Below are 15,976 nucleotides of genomic sequence, written 5' to 3' on the forward strand. Positions count from 1 at the left end.
CTCCTATCATTGAAGGGGCAATGCCTCACCAGGACTGCTAAAGCTTATCTTCAGAACTTTCACACTGACATTTTTGCCCATATTCCACTGATGCAGGTAAGTCTTAAGGCTAAGCCAAACTTCAATGGGGCCAGAAAGTACACTCTTCTCATGGACTTGGGGAGAGGGCTGTGTGAAAATCTGATGAAAGTGATAGTATAAAAAAAAAAAAAAAAAGAAAGTGATAGTATAAAGGAAAGATCAGGATACCTAAATAATGCTACACTGTAACTCATTTTCCACCAGATGTCATTAATGCTACAATATTCAAATTAAGGTGAACTTTTAACTTTAATGTTCAGCCTTTCCTATTGGAAATTAACTTTGGGATTTCTGGCTACAAAGATATAAAGACATCAGAGGAAGAAAACATAGCACCTGTATTTGTTAGGTAATATTTCATTTAATTTTCCTGCTTTAGTGCACAAGTAGAATTGCAGGATCAATGGACACACAAACAGCTCTACATTTTTTAAACTTTAGATGGTCTCTTCTGTCCATGATCAAGAAGCTCATTTGGCTCCTCAGCAAGCTCATCAAGAGCAGTGTTTCTTCACCTTTCCTAATGGCTCCTACCCTTTTACATCCTTTTAGCAATTGAATGTCCATAACACATTACTTTCCATTTACTGTACTTTACAAAGCTCCAGGTTTCTTTTTTTTTTTTTTTTTTAATTTTATTTATTTATGATAGTCACACAGAGAGAGAGAGAGGCAGAGACACAGGCAGAGGGAGAAGCAGGCTCCATGCACCGGGAGCCCGACGTGGGATTCGATCCCGGGTCTCCAGGATCGTGCTCTGGGCCAAAGGCAGGCGCCAAACCGCTGTGCCACCCAGGGATCCCAAGCTCCAGGTTTCTTTGGGAGCATTGTAATTACACTGTCCTCAGATGACTTTAACCAATTAATGGCAGGAACCAAAAGACAGAAGACTTAATCCTGTAACTTATCTATATCGTTCAAAGAATAAATCAAGTGTGAACTTGTGAGCTGTGGTGCAACACTTTCCCAACCAGTCAAAAGAATTGTTTATTAAATAGCCTTTTACTCTTTAGGGAATTAATTTTTGGCTAAAGTTGTAAATAATATCTTCATCTTTTTATTAAATATGTAAAGTTCTGTTTTAATTAATTTTTGTTCAGTGTAACCATGATAAAAACTTGGTGTTGGAATAACTATGGAATAGAAATGCTGCTAAATTTCAAATTTTATTAGTTACATCTTCTTAGAGCAGATCTTTATTTTTTATTTCTTTTTTTATTTATTTTTTACTGGAGTTCATTTTGCCAACATAGAGCATAACACCCAGTGCTCATGCCATCAAGTGCTCCCCTCAGTGCGTGTCACCTCGTCACCCCATCCCCCTACCCACCTCCCCTTCCACTACCCCTTGTTCATTTCCCAGAGTTAGGAGTCTCTAAGAGCAGCTCTTTAAAGATCTTTCCATTCTTCATGAATATGGCTTTGAAAGCCCGCAGCATTAACTGATGCTTATTTTAAAAAAATCTAGTTGGGAAAGCTACTTAATCTTCATTAGAGTTGACAATCCTCTTCCAATATGGCAAAAACATTGTAGCCTTAGCAAGAAAACTATTAGAAAAAGCTTAGAGTGGAAAATGTCAAGAGTTGACTCTCTGATTACACAAGTCAGTTTATGTTACCATTTCACCTACTTTTGTGCTCTTACCATTTGATCTATTTTTATACTAGAGAAACATTTCATTTATTTGTATAAAGTCCATTCATCTGCGTTTATCTGCACCATTTTGCTAGGCAAGCTTGTTTGCACAAAGGAACACATGAGATCAAAATCTTTATTGTTTTGGCATTTTATCTGTGCTAAAAAAAGCCTATGAGTATAAGCACGACCACACATACTCCACTATCCATGCAAGGGAAAGATCTCAAACCTCTTCAAAAACTATCTAGTTATGGACATACCCAGTGGATACCTAGACATGGATCTAAATTTCTTTCTGAACGGCAGTGTCACTGACTCACATGCATTATTACTTAATCCTCACAAGAAATCTAGAGGGGTTATTGTTCCCATTTTACACGTATAAAACCTGAGACTCAGGAAGGCTAGGTAATTTGCTGAACTTCAGACATCCAGGGTCTAGCCCCAGGCCTAACCCTAAACCAATATTCTTTCTCATTGGTTTTCAGAAACTAGACAACAGCGGAAGGTGCCCTGCTCCAGCTGCAGGGACTCAGCCAGAAAGACTGGAATACTACATGACTCTACCTGCAAGTTGGGGAAGGAGAACTCAACACTATTTGAGTATTGAGTTGCATTCATTTTTTTAAAAACACTTTTTCAAAATAAGCTATCATTAAATTTTATATATACATAGTATTTTTGCTGTATAATAGCATCATGCATTTTCTTCCATCAATGTTTTCTTCTCTCATTCTTTCACTTGTTTTTGTAACTACATGCTGTGTTGGAATTTGCACTTCTTTACGGGTTGGAACCAGTTTGAGAAAGGGGAGACAGAAGGCAATTGAAATGTATGTTATCATCCAAATGATAGGGTTCCCTAGTAAAGCTGGGTAGAGGCTTAGACCTCATGCAAAAACAGGGTTTGCTACTGCATCTCCATAAACAAGCCATGGGATGGCCAGAAACTGCAGTTGTCCTCACTCAAGCCCACTCCAATAGGGGACCAAGAAACACTTTAAGTACAAAAGCTCTACACAGCTTCTATAGGTCTTAAAAAAGGTCTGTTCTACGTTGCTTGGGATGGTGTGAGAAAGTGAAGAGAGCGACCCCAAATCTCTTCTCCAACACCATGTTCTGTCATCAGGATTGGAGTCGAATCCTGAAGAGGGGAATAACGCGCATCCCTCTGAATGTTTGCCAGCTTTTTAATTTTTTAAATATATTACATTGTGGGTTCCACTGGCATCATGTGAGTTGTTTAAGTAGCATACTCACAGGCATATTTTTTTCAGTTTTAGTAATTATGTATGTATTTTCATCTGTAGTCAGAAAGATACCTGTTTTTTTTCCTAACATGTTTTAACACATATTACCCTGAGCAAAGATTGTAAAGTCCATGCTGAATACTTAAAAACATGTATTTGTAGAAAAGTCATGAAGGTGGTGTACACATGATGGAAGGCTGAGAAACAATGTCATAACCCTTTGTACTCAGGCATCAGAAGGGGACCAGGCAGCTGTCCCTCTCAGCCGAGTGGTGCATGCTCACAGTGCTGCTGTGCTCACACAGTCCCCAAGTCTGCTTCTCCCTACACAGAGTCCTTCTGGGACTTCTTGAAGGGCATTTTGCTTTTTGCCCATAAAAGACTAGCACCATGAGTCAGATAGTACTAAGCTGAAAGTTCACTCTCTAATTCTATTTCTTATCACTAATTATGCCCAGTCATGTTGTCCAAAATAGCTCACCAGACTTTATGATATGAATACAGAGAACTATATCCATATTAAAATGTCCCAAATTTGAACAATATGAAACTCATTTTTGTTACTCAACTTCCCCACAAACTAAATCCCCTTGCAAATAAAAGCTCTATGAGCTTTTATTTAAAGTCCAAATGCTCTCACTCTCCATTTTATACAATTGGCTCAGTGTCAGCCAGAGGCTTTTACTCAGAGCCAAGGTTCCTATAGCTGCAGCTGTGTCCTGGGATTTCACAGGAATGAGTATAGCTTCTTCAGCTTCTTCAAAGTTGCTTCAAATCTCTAATTAGTTCTAGTCTCCAAGGGGTCAGCAATCACAAAAGAAACTGTCCACTATAGAAGTTGTCACAAACAAAACTGTGGTACCCCACTTAAGTGACTATGTAATGTCACCTGACACTGCTATCAGAGCACAGCAGATAACTTAGTAGCACCTATGCTGGAGACAGCGAGGACCTGGTCTCAGTCTGGTGGCAAGCCAGCCAGCTGCACCAGCACTGAATCCACGGCCTGTGAATCTGTATGACTGAGCAGAAAGTGCCCATCAATAGTTGTGCTTCCACATGTTTAATATAGGTATTCCTTTGCTTTTGCTGTTGTTATTGTTTTGTTTTGGTGATGTGTCCCGGGTCTCCCATATATATTACCTACTTTCTCTCAGAGAGTGACATTTGAGACATTATTGCCTTCTTCAAAAATATAGATAGGTATTCTGGTTTCTTCATTTTTTTGTGTCTTGTGTCTCATGTTTTGGCTACTTTGGTACAAGATTGTGAGACCACAAGTCTAGAGAAAACCTCTACTCCCAAATTCTTCCAAGTCTGTTCTCTCTAGAACAGGGAAGTACACTCTCCTCTGTAAATGCATGAGGAATGGGATGATGAACATCACCCTACTCCCTTAGTACTATGTTTAACTTACTAGTATATGACGTTTCATTTATTCTGAAAATGATAATTGTCATCTCTTTTCCACAGACATTTCATTCCTACCTAGGCAGGTTGAGTTGGGCCAGGCAAAGCAGTAGTTGGCCAGAATCAAGATTCTAAGAAAATAAAATACTGTGATCACAGTAAGAGGCAATGACTCAGGATTAGTCTTTTGTCAAGAAGTAAAAGAAGGATAACAAAGTTTAGCAAAACTTTAAGGAGATTCTAGATATCACAGATTAAAGTAGTCAAAAGTTAGTATTCCAAAGAGTTCCACCATTGAAAAGATAGAACCCAAGCACAAACCAAAAAGATTCCAAAAAAAAACTTAAATTCAGGACAGAAACTTTTCTAGTCTCTTTTATTCCTTCCTGCCTCCATAGGATCTGACTACTGGTGTGAGGAGAGAGATTGCAGATGGGAAGGAAGTGGTGCCAAGAGCTGCAGCTGCAAAAAGTTGAGTTGGTTTTGTTTCTTCTAACTTTTAAACTTAAAATTAATACATACACACGTTTTAAAAATCAAGCAGTAGAGAATGATACCAAGTGAAAAGTAAATTCTCAGCCTGAACTTGTTCCCCGACTCATTTCCAGCTCCCTGTTTTTAAGTATTTTCTGTTCTCCTGGTGGTTATCACAGTACCTCTGAAATATATGTTAATACTTGATTTCTCCTTTTATCTTGTTTATCAACTTTAGATAGTATCTATTGGAAGATGAGAAACTTATTTCTTTGATCCATCCATGTCTATGTTTTTCCAGTTACATTGCTTTGATATTTCTGGTGATTATCATTTTAAAGAGTATACTTAAACTCTATTTTGTTACATCAATTTTAGACAGTATATAATTGATTTCTTGCTATATAAATAAATAGGTGAGAAAAATCTGTGACATTATCTTCCATATCTCTCTGCTGCTTTAATATTCAGACTTCCATTGTTTCATATTATCAGTGTTACTATTAGTCAGATTCTCTTACAGTTGTTGTCTTCCAAGCTTTGTTTGTATGTTGATTCTACAAATTAAAATAGCATTTCCGTTATTCCAATGATTAAAATTACTCCTTACTGAAGGACTAAATAGCTCTAGTTACTGAGAAAAAAAGGGTAACCTTAGGTCAGGAAAACTGAAAGATGAATGTTCCAAGTGCCAAGGTCAAATGGGATTCCTTGAACTCAATCTTCAAGACTTTCTATTAAATTCAATTTGGTCGATGATACTTTTAATATACAAGAAATATTTATCTGCCTTTGTTCTTATTTCATAGCCACCTCTTTTTTGGCTTCTTGACTCTAAAGATGTTAGTTGGTTTTGTTTTCTTAATTTTTTTTCCATTCTCTTGTTTTCCTCAGGAGTCTACTGTTATAATATCTGTTCCACTTGCACCTTTTTTTTTTTTTTTTTTTTGGTTTATTCTAAATTTTATGGGTCTTTTTCCCAAATATGCGAGTGATGAAAAAGGTTCATCAGCACTGGTAGCATGATTTTCTACTGTGGTATTAGACTTCTTTCTTGAATGAAAAGATGGATGGCAGGGTCTTTGTACACATAAGCTAGTAGTACTGTTTTAGGGTACATTTTGGTAGTTTGTTCATCATGTATCTTTTGAAAATTGACTTCTAAAAATATTAAATTAAAATATCATATCTTATTTACTTAGTTTTTTGGTGCATCTCAAATTTTGTGTGCCTGGTTTCACTCACTGCAGTATCTCTATCTGCTTTGGGACATGGACCTGGAAGGTTAAATGTAATTTCCAGATATGGTCAGTAGAGGGCAGCAAAGGGTAGTAGAGTGAACACTCAACTGCCAAGGCCTGGGCATCCCTTTTTTCCTTCTTTATAGAGATCAATTAGTGGTAGTAGAAAATTCAGAGTGCCAGAATCAGGATAGAGATTACTCATAATACTGATCCAGGATGGGTATCAAGCTTAGAAGGCAGTGGAAATGTTTAGCCACAAATTCATAGCCTGGTATCTATCAATGAGATGTGAACCACTGGACATTGGGAGGGGAATCATTAGGCTTTCACAGTCCTGACTCTTACTCCCAGCCTGTCTAAAACCTAAGATCTTGTTCTGTAAAGTCCCAGGAATCTCCTATCCACATTGAGAGCTTTGCAAATTTCCTGTCTGACAGTCAGTTCATGGTACTAGCAGTGGCTCTGGGATCCACAACCAGCCATTTCCGGGAGAAGAGACAGAGTGGGACATGGGCACCTTACGTAAACACTGACAATTGATGAAAACACTCACTTATGTTTAAGTTAAATAATTTGTGAGCCAACCTAAATGGGATGTGGCTTAAAATATATTTTCTTTCCTCTTCCAGGAGGGAAACATTCTTTAGGCAAGGAAATATTATAGGACTTTGAAATTAGACAAACTTGACTCTATGAATTATTAGGTATGTGGTTTTCAGTGCCTTAACTTTACTAAACTTCAGTTTTTCCAACTATAAAGTGGAAATAATGATTCTTACCTCACAAACCTGCTGCAAGGAAATGAGATGATGTCCATAAACTGCCTGGCAAAGAACTTGGCAATTTGCATTACTCAATTGGCATTACTACAATCTCTCCCTATCTTTGGTCATGGAGAATACTCATGATATTGTTACTATTTCTGAATAAAAAGTCTCATTGTCTCCTATAAGCATAAGTAAATCATTTGAAGGATTACTCTGTTAGATATCATACTAAGATTTCTGCGGTATGATCTCATTTAATTCTCATAACAGCCCTATGAAGCAGGTGCTTTTATCACCATCCGGATTTTATAAATGATAACAGTGAGGCTTCAGAAGTGTAACTAGTTTACCCAGTGTCATGTAGGTAGTAAATTATGAGGAAGGATTAAAACTACGTAATTTGATTCCAGACCTCGTGCTCTTGCCATTACATAATGTTTTCTGATGAACACATGTAATCAAAGATTTAAAATTTTAAGCAAAGAAATCAAAGAAGAAGTTTAAAAATACTTGGAGACCAATGAAAATGAAAACACACTGGTCCAAAAACTTTGAAATCCAGCAAAAGCTGTTCTAAGAGGGAACTTCAGAGCAATCCAGCCCTACCTCAAGAAGCAAGAAAAGTATTAACCTAACCTTACACTACAGAAGCTGGAAAAAGAAGAACAAATAAAACCCCAAACCAGCAGAAGAAATAAAATAATAAAGATTAGAGCAGAAATAAATGAAATAGAACCAAAAAAAACAATAAAACAGATCAATGAAACCAGGAGCTGGTTCTTTAAAAAGATCAACCAAATTGATAAAACTTGAACAAATCCTAGCTGAAAACTTTCCTAATCTGGGAAGGGAAACAGGCATTCAGATCCAGGAAATAGAGAGATCCCCCCCTAAAATCAATAAAAACCCCTCAACACCTCAACATTTAATAGTGAAGCTTGCAAATTCCAAAGACAAAAAGAAGATCCTTAAAGCAGCAAGAGACAAGAAAGCCCTGACTTTTATGGGGAGGAATATTAGGGTAACAGCAGACCTCTCCACAGAGACCTGGCAGGCCAGAAAGGGCTGGCAGGATATATTCAGGGTCCTAAATGAGAAGAACATGCAACTAAGAATACTTTATCCAGCAAGGCTCTCATTCAACATGGAAGGAGAGATAAAGAGCTTCCAAGACCAGCAGGAACTGAAAGAATATGTGACCTCCAAACCAGCTCTGCAAGAAATTTTAAGGGGGACTCTTAAAATTCCCCTTTAAGAAGAAGTTCAGTGGAACAATCCACAAAAAAAGGACTGAATAGATATCATGATGACACTAAACTCCTATCTGTCAATAGTAACTCTGAATGTGAACGGGCTTAATGACCCCATCAAAAGGCGCAGGGTTTCAGACTGGATAAAAAAGCAGGACCCATCTATTTGCTGTCTACAAGAGACTCATTTTAGACAGAAGGACACCTACAACCTGAAAATAAAAGGTTGGAGAACCATTTACCATTCAAGTGGTCCTCAAAAGAAAGCAGAGGTAGCCATCTTTATATCAGATAAACTAAAACTTACCCCAAAGACTGTAGTGAGAGATGAAGAGGGACACTATATCATACTTAAAGGATCTATCCAACAAGAGGACTTAACAATTATCAATATATATACCCCGAATGTGGGAGCTGCCAAATATATCAATCAATTAATAACCAAAATTAAGACATATTTTGATAATAATACACTTATACTTGGTGACATCTAATAGTGCTTGGTACACTCAATAGGTCTTCTAAGCACAACTTCTCCAAAGAAACAAGAGCTTTAAATGATACACTGGACCAGATGGATTTCACAGATATCTACAGAACTTTACATCCAAACTCAACTGAATACACATTCTTCTCAAGTGCACATGGAACTTTCTCCAGAATAGACCACATACTGGGTCACAAATCGGGTCTGAACCGATACCAAAAGATTGGGATCGTCCCCTGCATATTCTCAGACCATAATGCCTTGAAATTAGAACTAAATCACAACAAGAAGCTTGGAAGGCCTTCAAACACGTGGAGGTTAAGGACCATACATGTACAAATCCTCAACAAAGTATTAGCCAACCAAATCCACCAATACATTAAAAAAGTCATTTACCATGATCCAGTGCGATTTATTCTTAGTATGCAAATGTGATTCAATATTCACAAATCCATTAACATCATACATCTCATCAACAAGAGAAGGGTCAAATCCATGATCATTTTAATAGATGCAGAAAAGCATTTAAAAGTACAACATCCATTCATGATACAAACTCAACAAAGTAGGTTTAGAGGGAACATACCTCAACAGAATGAAGACCATATGTGAAAAAAACTATAGCTAATGTCATACTCAGTGGTGAAAAAGTGAGAGCTTTTCCCCAGGATCAAGAACAAAACAAGGATTTCCACCCTCACTACTTTTATTCAGCATAGTACTGGAAGTCCTAGCCCCAGCAATCAGACAAGAAAAAGCAATAAATGGCATCCAAATGGGTAAGGAAGAGGTAAAACTTTCACTATTTGCAGGTGCCATGATACTATATGTAGAAAACCCTCAGGATTCTACCAAAAATGGACTAGAACTGATAAATGAGTTCAGGAAAGTCACAGGATACAAACCAATATACAGAAACCCACTGCATTTCAATACACTAATAATGAAGAACAAAAAGAGAAATTAAGAAACAGTCCCATTAATGATTGTACCAAAAATAAGATACCTAGAAATAAATTTAAACAAGGAAGTGAAAGACATGTATATATATATATATATATTGAAAAAAATTGAAGACATTCAATATATATATATATTGAAAAAAATTGAAGACAACACAAATGGAAAAATATTCCATGCTTATTGATGAGAGAACAAGTATTAATAAAATGTTCCATACTCAAAATAATCTACTGATTTGATGGAATCCCTATCAAAGAACCAATAGTATTTTTCACAGAACTAAAACAAGTAATTCATAAGCATGCATGGAACCACAAAAGACCCCAAATAGCCAAAGCAATCTTGAAAAAGAAAAAAAAAAAAACTGGAGGTATCACGGTCCCAGATTTCAAGATATATTACAAAGCTGTAATAATCAAAACAGTATGGTATTGACAAAAATTGACAATAGATCAATAATATGGTATTATGGGCATAATGATCACCTTAAAGTATCTCTTCTATTTGATATTTAGGCTGAAAACATAGGTGTTCGGTGAAATAGATGAAAACAGACCAGGGCAGCCCGGGTGGCTCAGCGGTTTAGCGCTGCCTTCAACCCAGGGCATGATCCTGGAGACCCGGGATGGAGTCCCACATCGGGCTCCCTGCATGGAGCCTGCTTCTCCCTCTGCCTGTGTCTCTGCCTCTCTCTCTCTCTCATTCTGTGTCTCTCATGAATAAACACATAAATAAAGTCTTTAAAAAAGAAAACAGACCCTATCATTATTATTCTATTTAGAGCTCATTCATCAAATTAAAATAAATCACAATGGTATTATGGGAGAAATTAAGCTTTAGCTATTACTGCAAAGGTAACTGTGACCTGGTAAAAGAAGCTCCCTTTATCTTTCTCAGACAAACTTTTCTCTCCTTTGCTTTACTACAAGGAGAAGATACTATCAAACACTGTATCTTTCTCAATTAATTCCTTAAAACCAGTGACTCACAATCCTGGTTACATGTAAGAATCACTCAAAGAGCTTTTTCCAGATCTGATGAATCAGAACCTCTGGAGGAGGCAGTTTCAGAATGAGTGCCTGAAAAGCCTCCCAAGTGAGTCTGATGCATATCAGAATTGATCAACAGGACGAGATTCTAAAAGGAGAGAAGTTTTCCCGGCCTCTAAATCTCTAACCTCTCTGAAGGGAGATGCAGAGAATGGGACATAATCTGAGAATTGGGGAAGGTGCAGAGATAAGTCTGCCTATATTTTTTACCTGAAATAGATTATTTTTTACCTGAAATAGATTTTGACAGGTGCTTGATGGGAGGCCAGAAAGTGTTGCCCAATGAGCCTCCATGGTTCTAAATACAGTCAAGCATGGCCAGACTAGCACTTGTCCTTTAAAAGTGGTGAGAAGGGGTGCCTGGTGGCTTACTTGGTTAACTTTCTGACTCTTGATTTTGGCTCAGGGTTATGATCTCAGGGTCATGAGACAGAGCCACAGCTCAGAATCCACACTCAGCACCATTTGTGCTTCTTCCTCTCTCTCTCTCTCTCTCCGCCCCCACCTCTTGTGCATATGCACTGTCTCTTTCTCTCTCTCTCTCTGTCTCTTTCTCTCTCTCTCTCTCAAATAAATAAAATATTTTTTAAAAATAAATAAATGTGGTGAGAAGCCTGGAGGCCACTATCTACATGCCACTTCTGTGTTAGTTTGGTTTTAAGATGAGAAGCCTTAATAAAGTCTAAAAGGACTACCAGGACTTGTGCTCTCACCTCTACCTAATTTACAGGCCGATTTCACTCTCCTGAACCTTCTGCCTGTGTCTCCAATCCAGCAAAGTCTTCCATGTTTCTGAAACATCAGTTAGTCACATTCTGTCCCTTCAACTGACAAATGTATCTTCCCTCCCTTCCCCCTTCCTTCCTCTTTCTCTCTTCTAAGTAATCCCAAGTTATTCTTTAAAGGTCATTTCAAATGAGCTCGTCAAAGAAGCCTTCCTCTCCATAATTGAAATCAGGTGTCAAGTCCCTCCCTAAATTTCTCACCTCAATCTTTAATTTTCCTCTGCAGTACTTTCCAGAGGTTGTGTTAGACAGTTATTGATGACATTCTCTGTTTAATATCTGTCTTCCCCCTCCTCACTTAAATCCTGTTTTTGAGAGTTGGGCCTGGCTCCCTGTTGCCCAGACCTATCAAGTGCCTTTCTCCTAGTACAGGTCCAAACACTATCTGTTGAATGAATAAAGTAAATAAGAGAAAGACTATTTTATGTCATGCCTTTTTCCCTGTCCATCCCTGCCAGAAAACTATTTCATTCACTTGTTCAATACAGAATTTTTTTATTCCTCTGATGTGCCAATGTTTGTGTGAATTTAATAATAAATCAGACATAGACTCTTTCCTTGAGGTCCATAGAGTCTAGTGGGGCATAAAAGATAGGTTTTCACATGCCTGTTACAGGAGCCTGTAAGGGAAACCACAAACTTTGTCTGTAGGATCAAATTTCTGTCCTCCACAGTTGTCAAAGAAAGACACTGTCCATGGTGGGGGTGGGGGGCCCTCACAAGAGGCTGTGTGACCTCCTGAGTCAGTTGGATTTGAATCCTTCATATTATGTCACGGCTGCTTGGATTCAGAGTCCAACCTGTATGCGCAGGAGCCTCCTAATCTGTAAAACCATCAGTTTCCTAGTGGAAAGGGAACACTGTCTTCATGTAACATGTTTTTAACAGGCTCCTGTAGGTGCTTTGACACTGAAGGAGATGTCCAGGTGGCAAATCAATGGTTAGTATCACTAACCATTAGGGAAATGCAAGTGAAATCCACTGTGAGATATCACACTACATAGCTATCAGAATAGCTAAAATAAAAAATGACAACACCAAATGTTCGTGTGGATGAGGGGAAACTGAATGACTCACACAGTACTGGGGAGAATGTGAAATGGCACAGCCATTCTGGAAAACAGTTGGACAGTTCCTAAGAAATAAAAAATAAAACTATAAAAAAACAAAAAACAAAAACAAAAACAAAAAAACATACCTAGCATATGACCTGGCTCTTCCCATCCTGGGCATTTAGCCCAGAGAAGTGAAGACTTCACGCTGACACAAAAACCTGTACACAGATGTTTATAGTAGCTTTATTAGTGACAGCCAAAACCTGCAGACACTTCGAACTCCTTCAACAGGTAGTTAAGCAAACTGTGATACATCCATATCATGATGTACTACTAAGGGACACCAGGAAATGAACTGTGAATCCTTGCAGCCATCTAGATGAATCTCCAGTTACATCAAATGGGAAAAAGGAAATCCCCAAATTTCATAAACTATGTGATCCCATCTGTATAACATTCTTGAAATGGCAACATTATACACATGGTGAACAGATTTGTGATTGCCAGGGATTAAAGAGGTGGTGGAGGGGGAAAGAAATTTGTGTGGTTGTAATCGGGGAATAGGAAGGACCCTTGTGGTGATGCAAGTGTCTCTGGAAGACTCCATCTGTAAAAAAACTGATGTCATCTCTCTGTGTTATTTATTACAGCTGCAAATGAATCTACAGTTATCTCAAAATAAAATGATTACTTTTAAAAAGTCAAAACTTGGAGGCCAAGATAAGGAAACCAGTATGTCAGTTTGGCAGTTACAACATGAGCTTTGAATATGTGACATCATAATGGCAGTGACCGCGGACCGCTGCGGAATCTTCAGGCTTCAAGCATTTGACAGTACTCTGCCAAGTGCTGTAGACTCACTCGATTTCCCGTCCCGCGAATTGAAGAGAAAAGGATGTTCCCGTCAATCAGAAAGCACGCTGAGCTTACAGGTGGACATTCAAGGCTTCAGCGCATGAGGTAGTCTTCTGATCCACTATTTCTGACCATCCAAACAGACCGGCAATAACAGGAACTGTTCTTTTCTTTTGTTTCCTCTAATACATAGAAACTAATTAGTAACTCCAGCACCAGCTTCCTGAAAAGCTGCTCCTGTTCATAAGATTCAGTGCTGCTGAGCAGAAGGGAGCAGGCTTTATACATCCTTGGGGGAGGCGGAGACACTTTCTTGGCTCCATGAGAGAGCCAACTCTCTCTCTCTGTGAGACAGTTTTCAGTGGGTCTATGAAAATACCTGTCTTAGTTATGAAAGAATTTTTACACTCTGCTCAATTGAGTTGTTTTATTACCTATTTTGACCAGGAAGTCCTGTCAGAGCTCAGCCAAGTAATAGCTAAACTCTTGTGTTCAGAAACTTTCTGAGGTTTCCAATATTTTTGTTGATCTTTGAGAATTTTTACCCCAATTTTGAATATTGAATTAGATAAGATGGGGGTCAACTTCCAGGATCTTCAGTTATCTTCATTTTATCTTAACATAAAAGCAATTTGTAATTAATTCTTCACACGTTGTTTTATTTTATATTAGGCCACAAGTTGTCCTGTTTGTTGTTGTTGTTCATTCTCCTTCTTGTAATCTGCTCTACCTTTGGCTTCTTGGCTCTCGCCTACCTAATGGCTCACAATTAGCTCTGCAGCTTTCTCCACCACACCTCTAAGTGTTCGCATGCCCAAGGGCTTTGTCCTTGAAACTGTCCTCCCTCTGCATCAGTTTCCCAAGTGACCTCACCTCTTTCTATAGCTTTCTGTAACTCAGGGATCCCTGATTCTGAGCTCTGGAGCTCTGCTTTGGGGGTTGAGACTACATTTTAGTGTTGTGTGAACCTTGAAACTTGGCATTAAACTATATTGTGTATTTGACCAGTAACTAACTGCTCTGTGTTTGATGTGTTGCAGGAAGACCTCGTCTGTGGAGGTGGACACCCACAGCGAAAGCACTACATCATCTGAGGGTGCCACTCGTACCTTGCTCATCCATGGCCCCGTTGAGCTCAAGAAAGGCTGGAGGAGGCAGAAGTGGCAGCTTTTCTTGTACAGCAATTTATTACTGATGTCTAATACCAAGTAGGTGTACCATGTTTCGTGCTCTTGTGAATCTCAAAAAAAATGCATTCCCATTAACCCTTACTATACGAAAACATAACATTTTTTCCCTTTTGTGTTTGCCAATGCTTGAGTCCTTCATTCCATGAGTACTTCTGGAGGTCTTCTTTTGTGTCATGTCCCTGCAGCAAATACAATTGACAATGTGACAGACCAATGTCTCTCCTGCCTGGGACTAACAAATGATAAAATAAGAGGGGGAATGATAATGATTAGTGCTGCTGATAGAAGGTGGATAGGGGGCTGTGCAGAGAGGGTGGGAACATGTTAGGAATAGTCTAGGAGGGCCTCTCTGAGGTGGAGCATTAAAATCAAATCTATGAGAGGAGAAGCAGCCACATTGTGCCTGAGCCATCGAGGCTGAGAGACTTGCAGGTCTACATGGGTACAATCTGACCCCTCAGAGAGAGGGGCTCAGGGAAGCCTGATTTGACTAGAGCCCAGAGCATAGGCCATGCTATCAGATATGATACTATGCTCAGGGGTCTAGTCACACAGGGTCTTCACAGGCCATGGTAAGAAAGTGGAGATATTTTGCCAAAGGATTTGTAATTAGGGGACTAACCAAATCTGATTTATATTTCTAGCAAATTTTTCTGACTGTTGCTAGATAATAGATGGATGGGTAAGCAAGAGTGGAAGCAGGGAGAGTAGTTAGGGGAGGCAATAGTCCTGATGGATGGTATCAGGGCTCTATCTTAGCAGTTTAGTAAAAAGGAAAGATGGAGCAGGGTAGCCCGGGTGGCTCAGGGGTTTAGCTTCGCCTTTAGCTCAGGGCATGATCCTGGAGACCCAGGATTGAGTCCCACATCAGGCTCTCTGCAGGGAGCCTACTTCTCCCTCTGCCTGTGTCTCTGTTTTTCTCTCTCTCCTCTCTGTGTTTCTCATGAATAAATAAATAAATCTTTAAAAAAAAAAGATGGAGCAGATAGATGGAATGTAGGAGAAAGAATTGACTGTGTGTACTTTCCTCTCAACCCTGAACACAAATGCATTGAATATCCAGTCTAGAACATGATGATTGCTCAATAAATGTCTGGGAGCAGGTCATGGAAGGTCACCTGTTTACTTACTCCATCTCTGTTTGCATTATTCACAAAACGTGGAAGACCAAGAACACTCCCACAAACAAAATATCAAGAAGTTTTTTGGTCATGAGAAAAAACTAACTCCCTCTTTTTTTTTCCTGCTTTCACCCTAGATCTCAGTTATGCCATGTCATAGGTACGACATGCTAGTAATAATTTGGCAAAATGATATACTCATCTGAGTTACATTAATAACAATTTATCAGGGGCTTACTACATGTCAGATATTATGCTAAAAAACTTTATGTACCTAATTTTGTCTAACTTTACAATGACCCTGTGAGATGGGAGTATTTTTATATTGGAGAACCTTGATGCTCAGCAGTCTAATG

General features: G+C 38.7%; 1 protein-coding gene across 18 annotated transcripts in view; it reads left to right on the plus strand.

The window, feature by feature from the left end:
• Positions 1-15,976, plus strand: part of LOC119864445 (rho GTPase-activating protein 20-like) — a 136,605-nt gene that overhangs the window by 15,518 nt on the left and 105,111 nt on the right. For 15 of the 18 annotated variants that reach the window (XR_005373977.1, XR_005373976.1, XM_038564789.1 and 12 more), the window contains 3 exons: positions 2,209-2,323; positions 4,779-4,851; positions 14,350-14,517. Coding sequence is in view for 16 of the 18 variants with exons in the window: in XM_038564789.1 (XP_038420717.1) it covers positions 2,209-2,323; positions 4,779-4,851; positions 14,350-14,517 (356 nt within the window). In the remaining 2 variants the exon portion in view is untranslated. Of the gene's footprint in view, positions 1-2,208; positions 4,852-13,104; positions 13,415-14,349; positions 14,518-15,976 lie in introns of those variants that run through there. The other 3 variants (XM_038564786.1, XM_038564787.1, XM_038564788.1) reach the window with 2 other exon arrangements.

The sequence above is a fragment of the Canis lupus genome, chromosome 19 (genome assembly GCF_011100685.1).
Source record: "Canis lupus familiaris isolate Mischka breed German Shepherd chromosome 19, alternate assembly UU_Cfam_GSD_1.0, whole genome shotgun sequence".
NCBI classification, from domain to species: domain Eukaryota; kingdom Metazoa; phylum Chordata; class Mammalia; order Carnivora; family Canidae; genus Canis; species Canis lupus.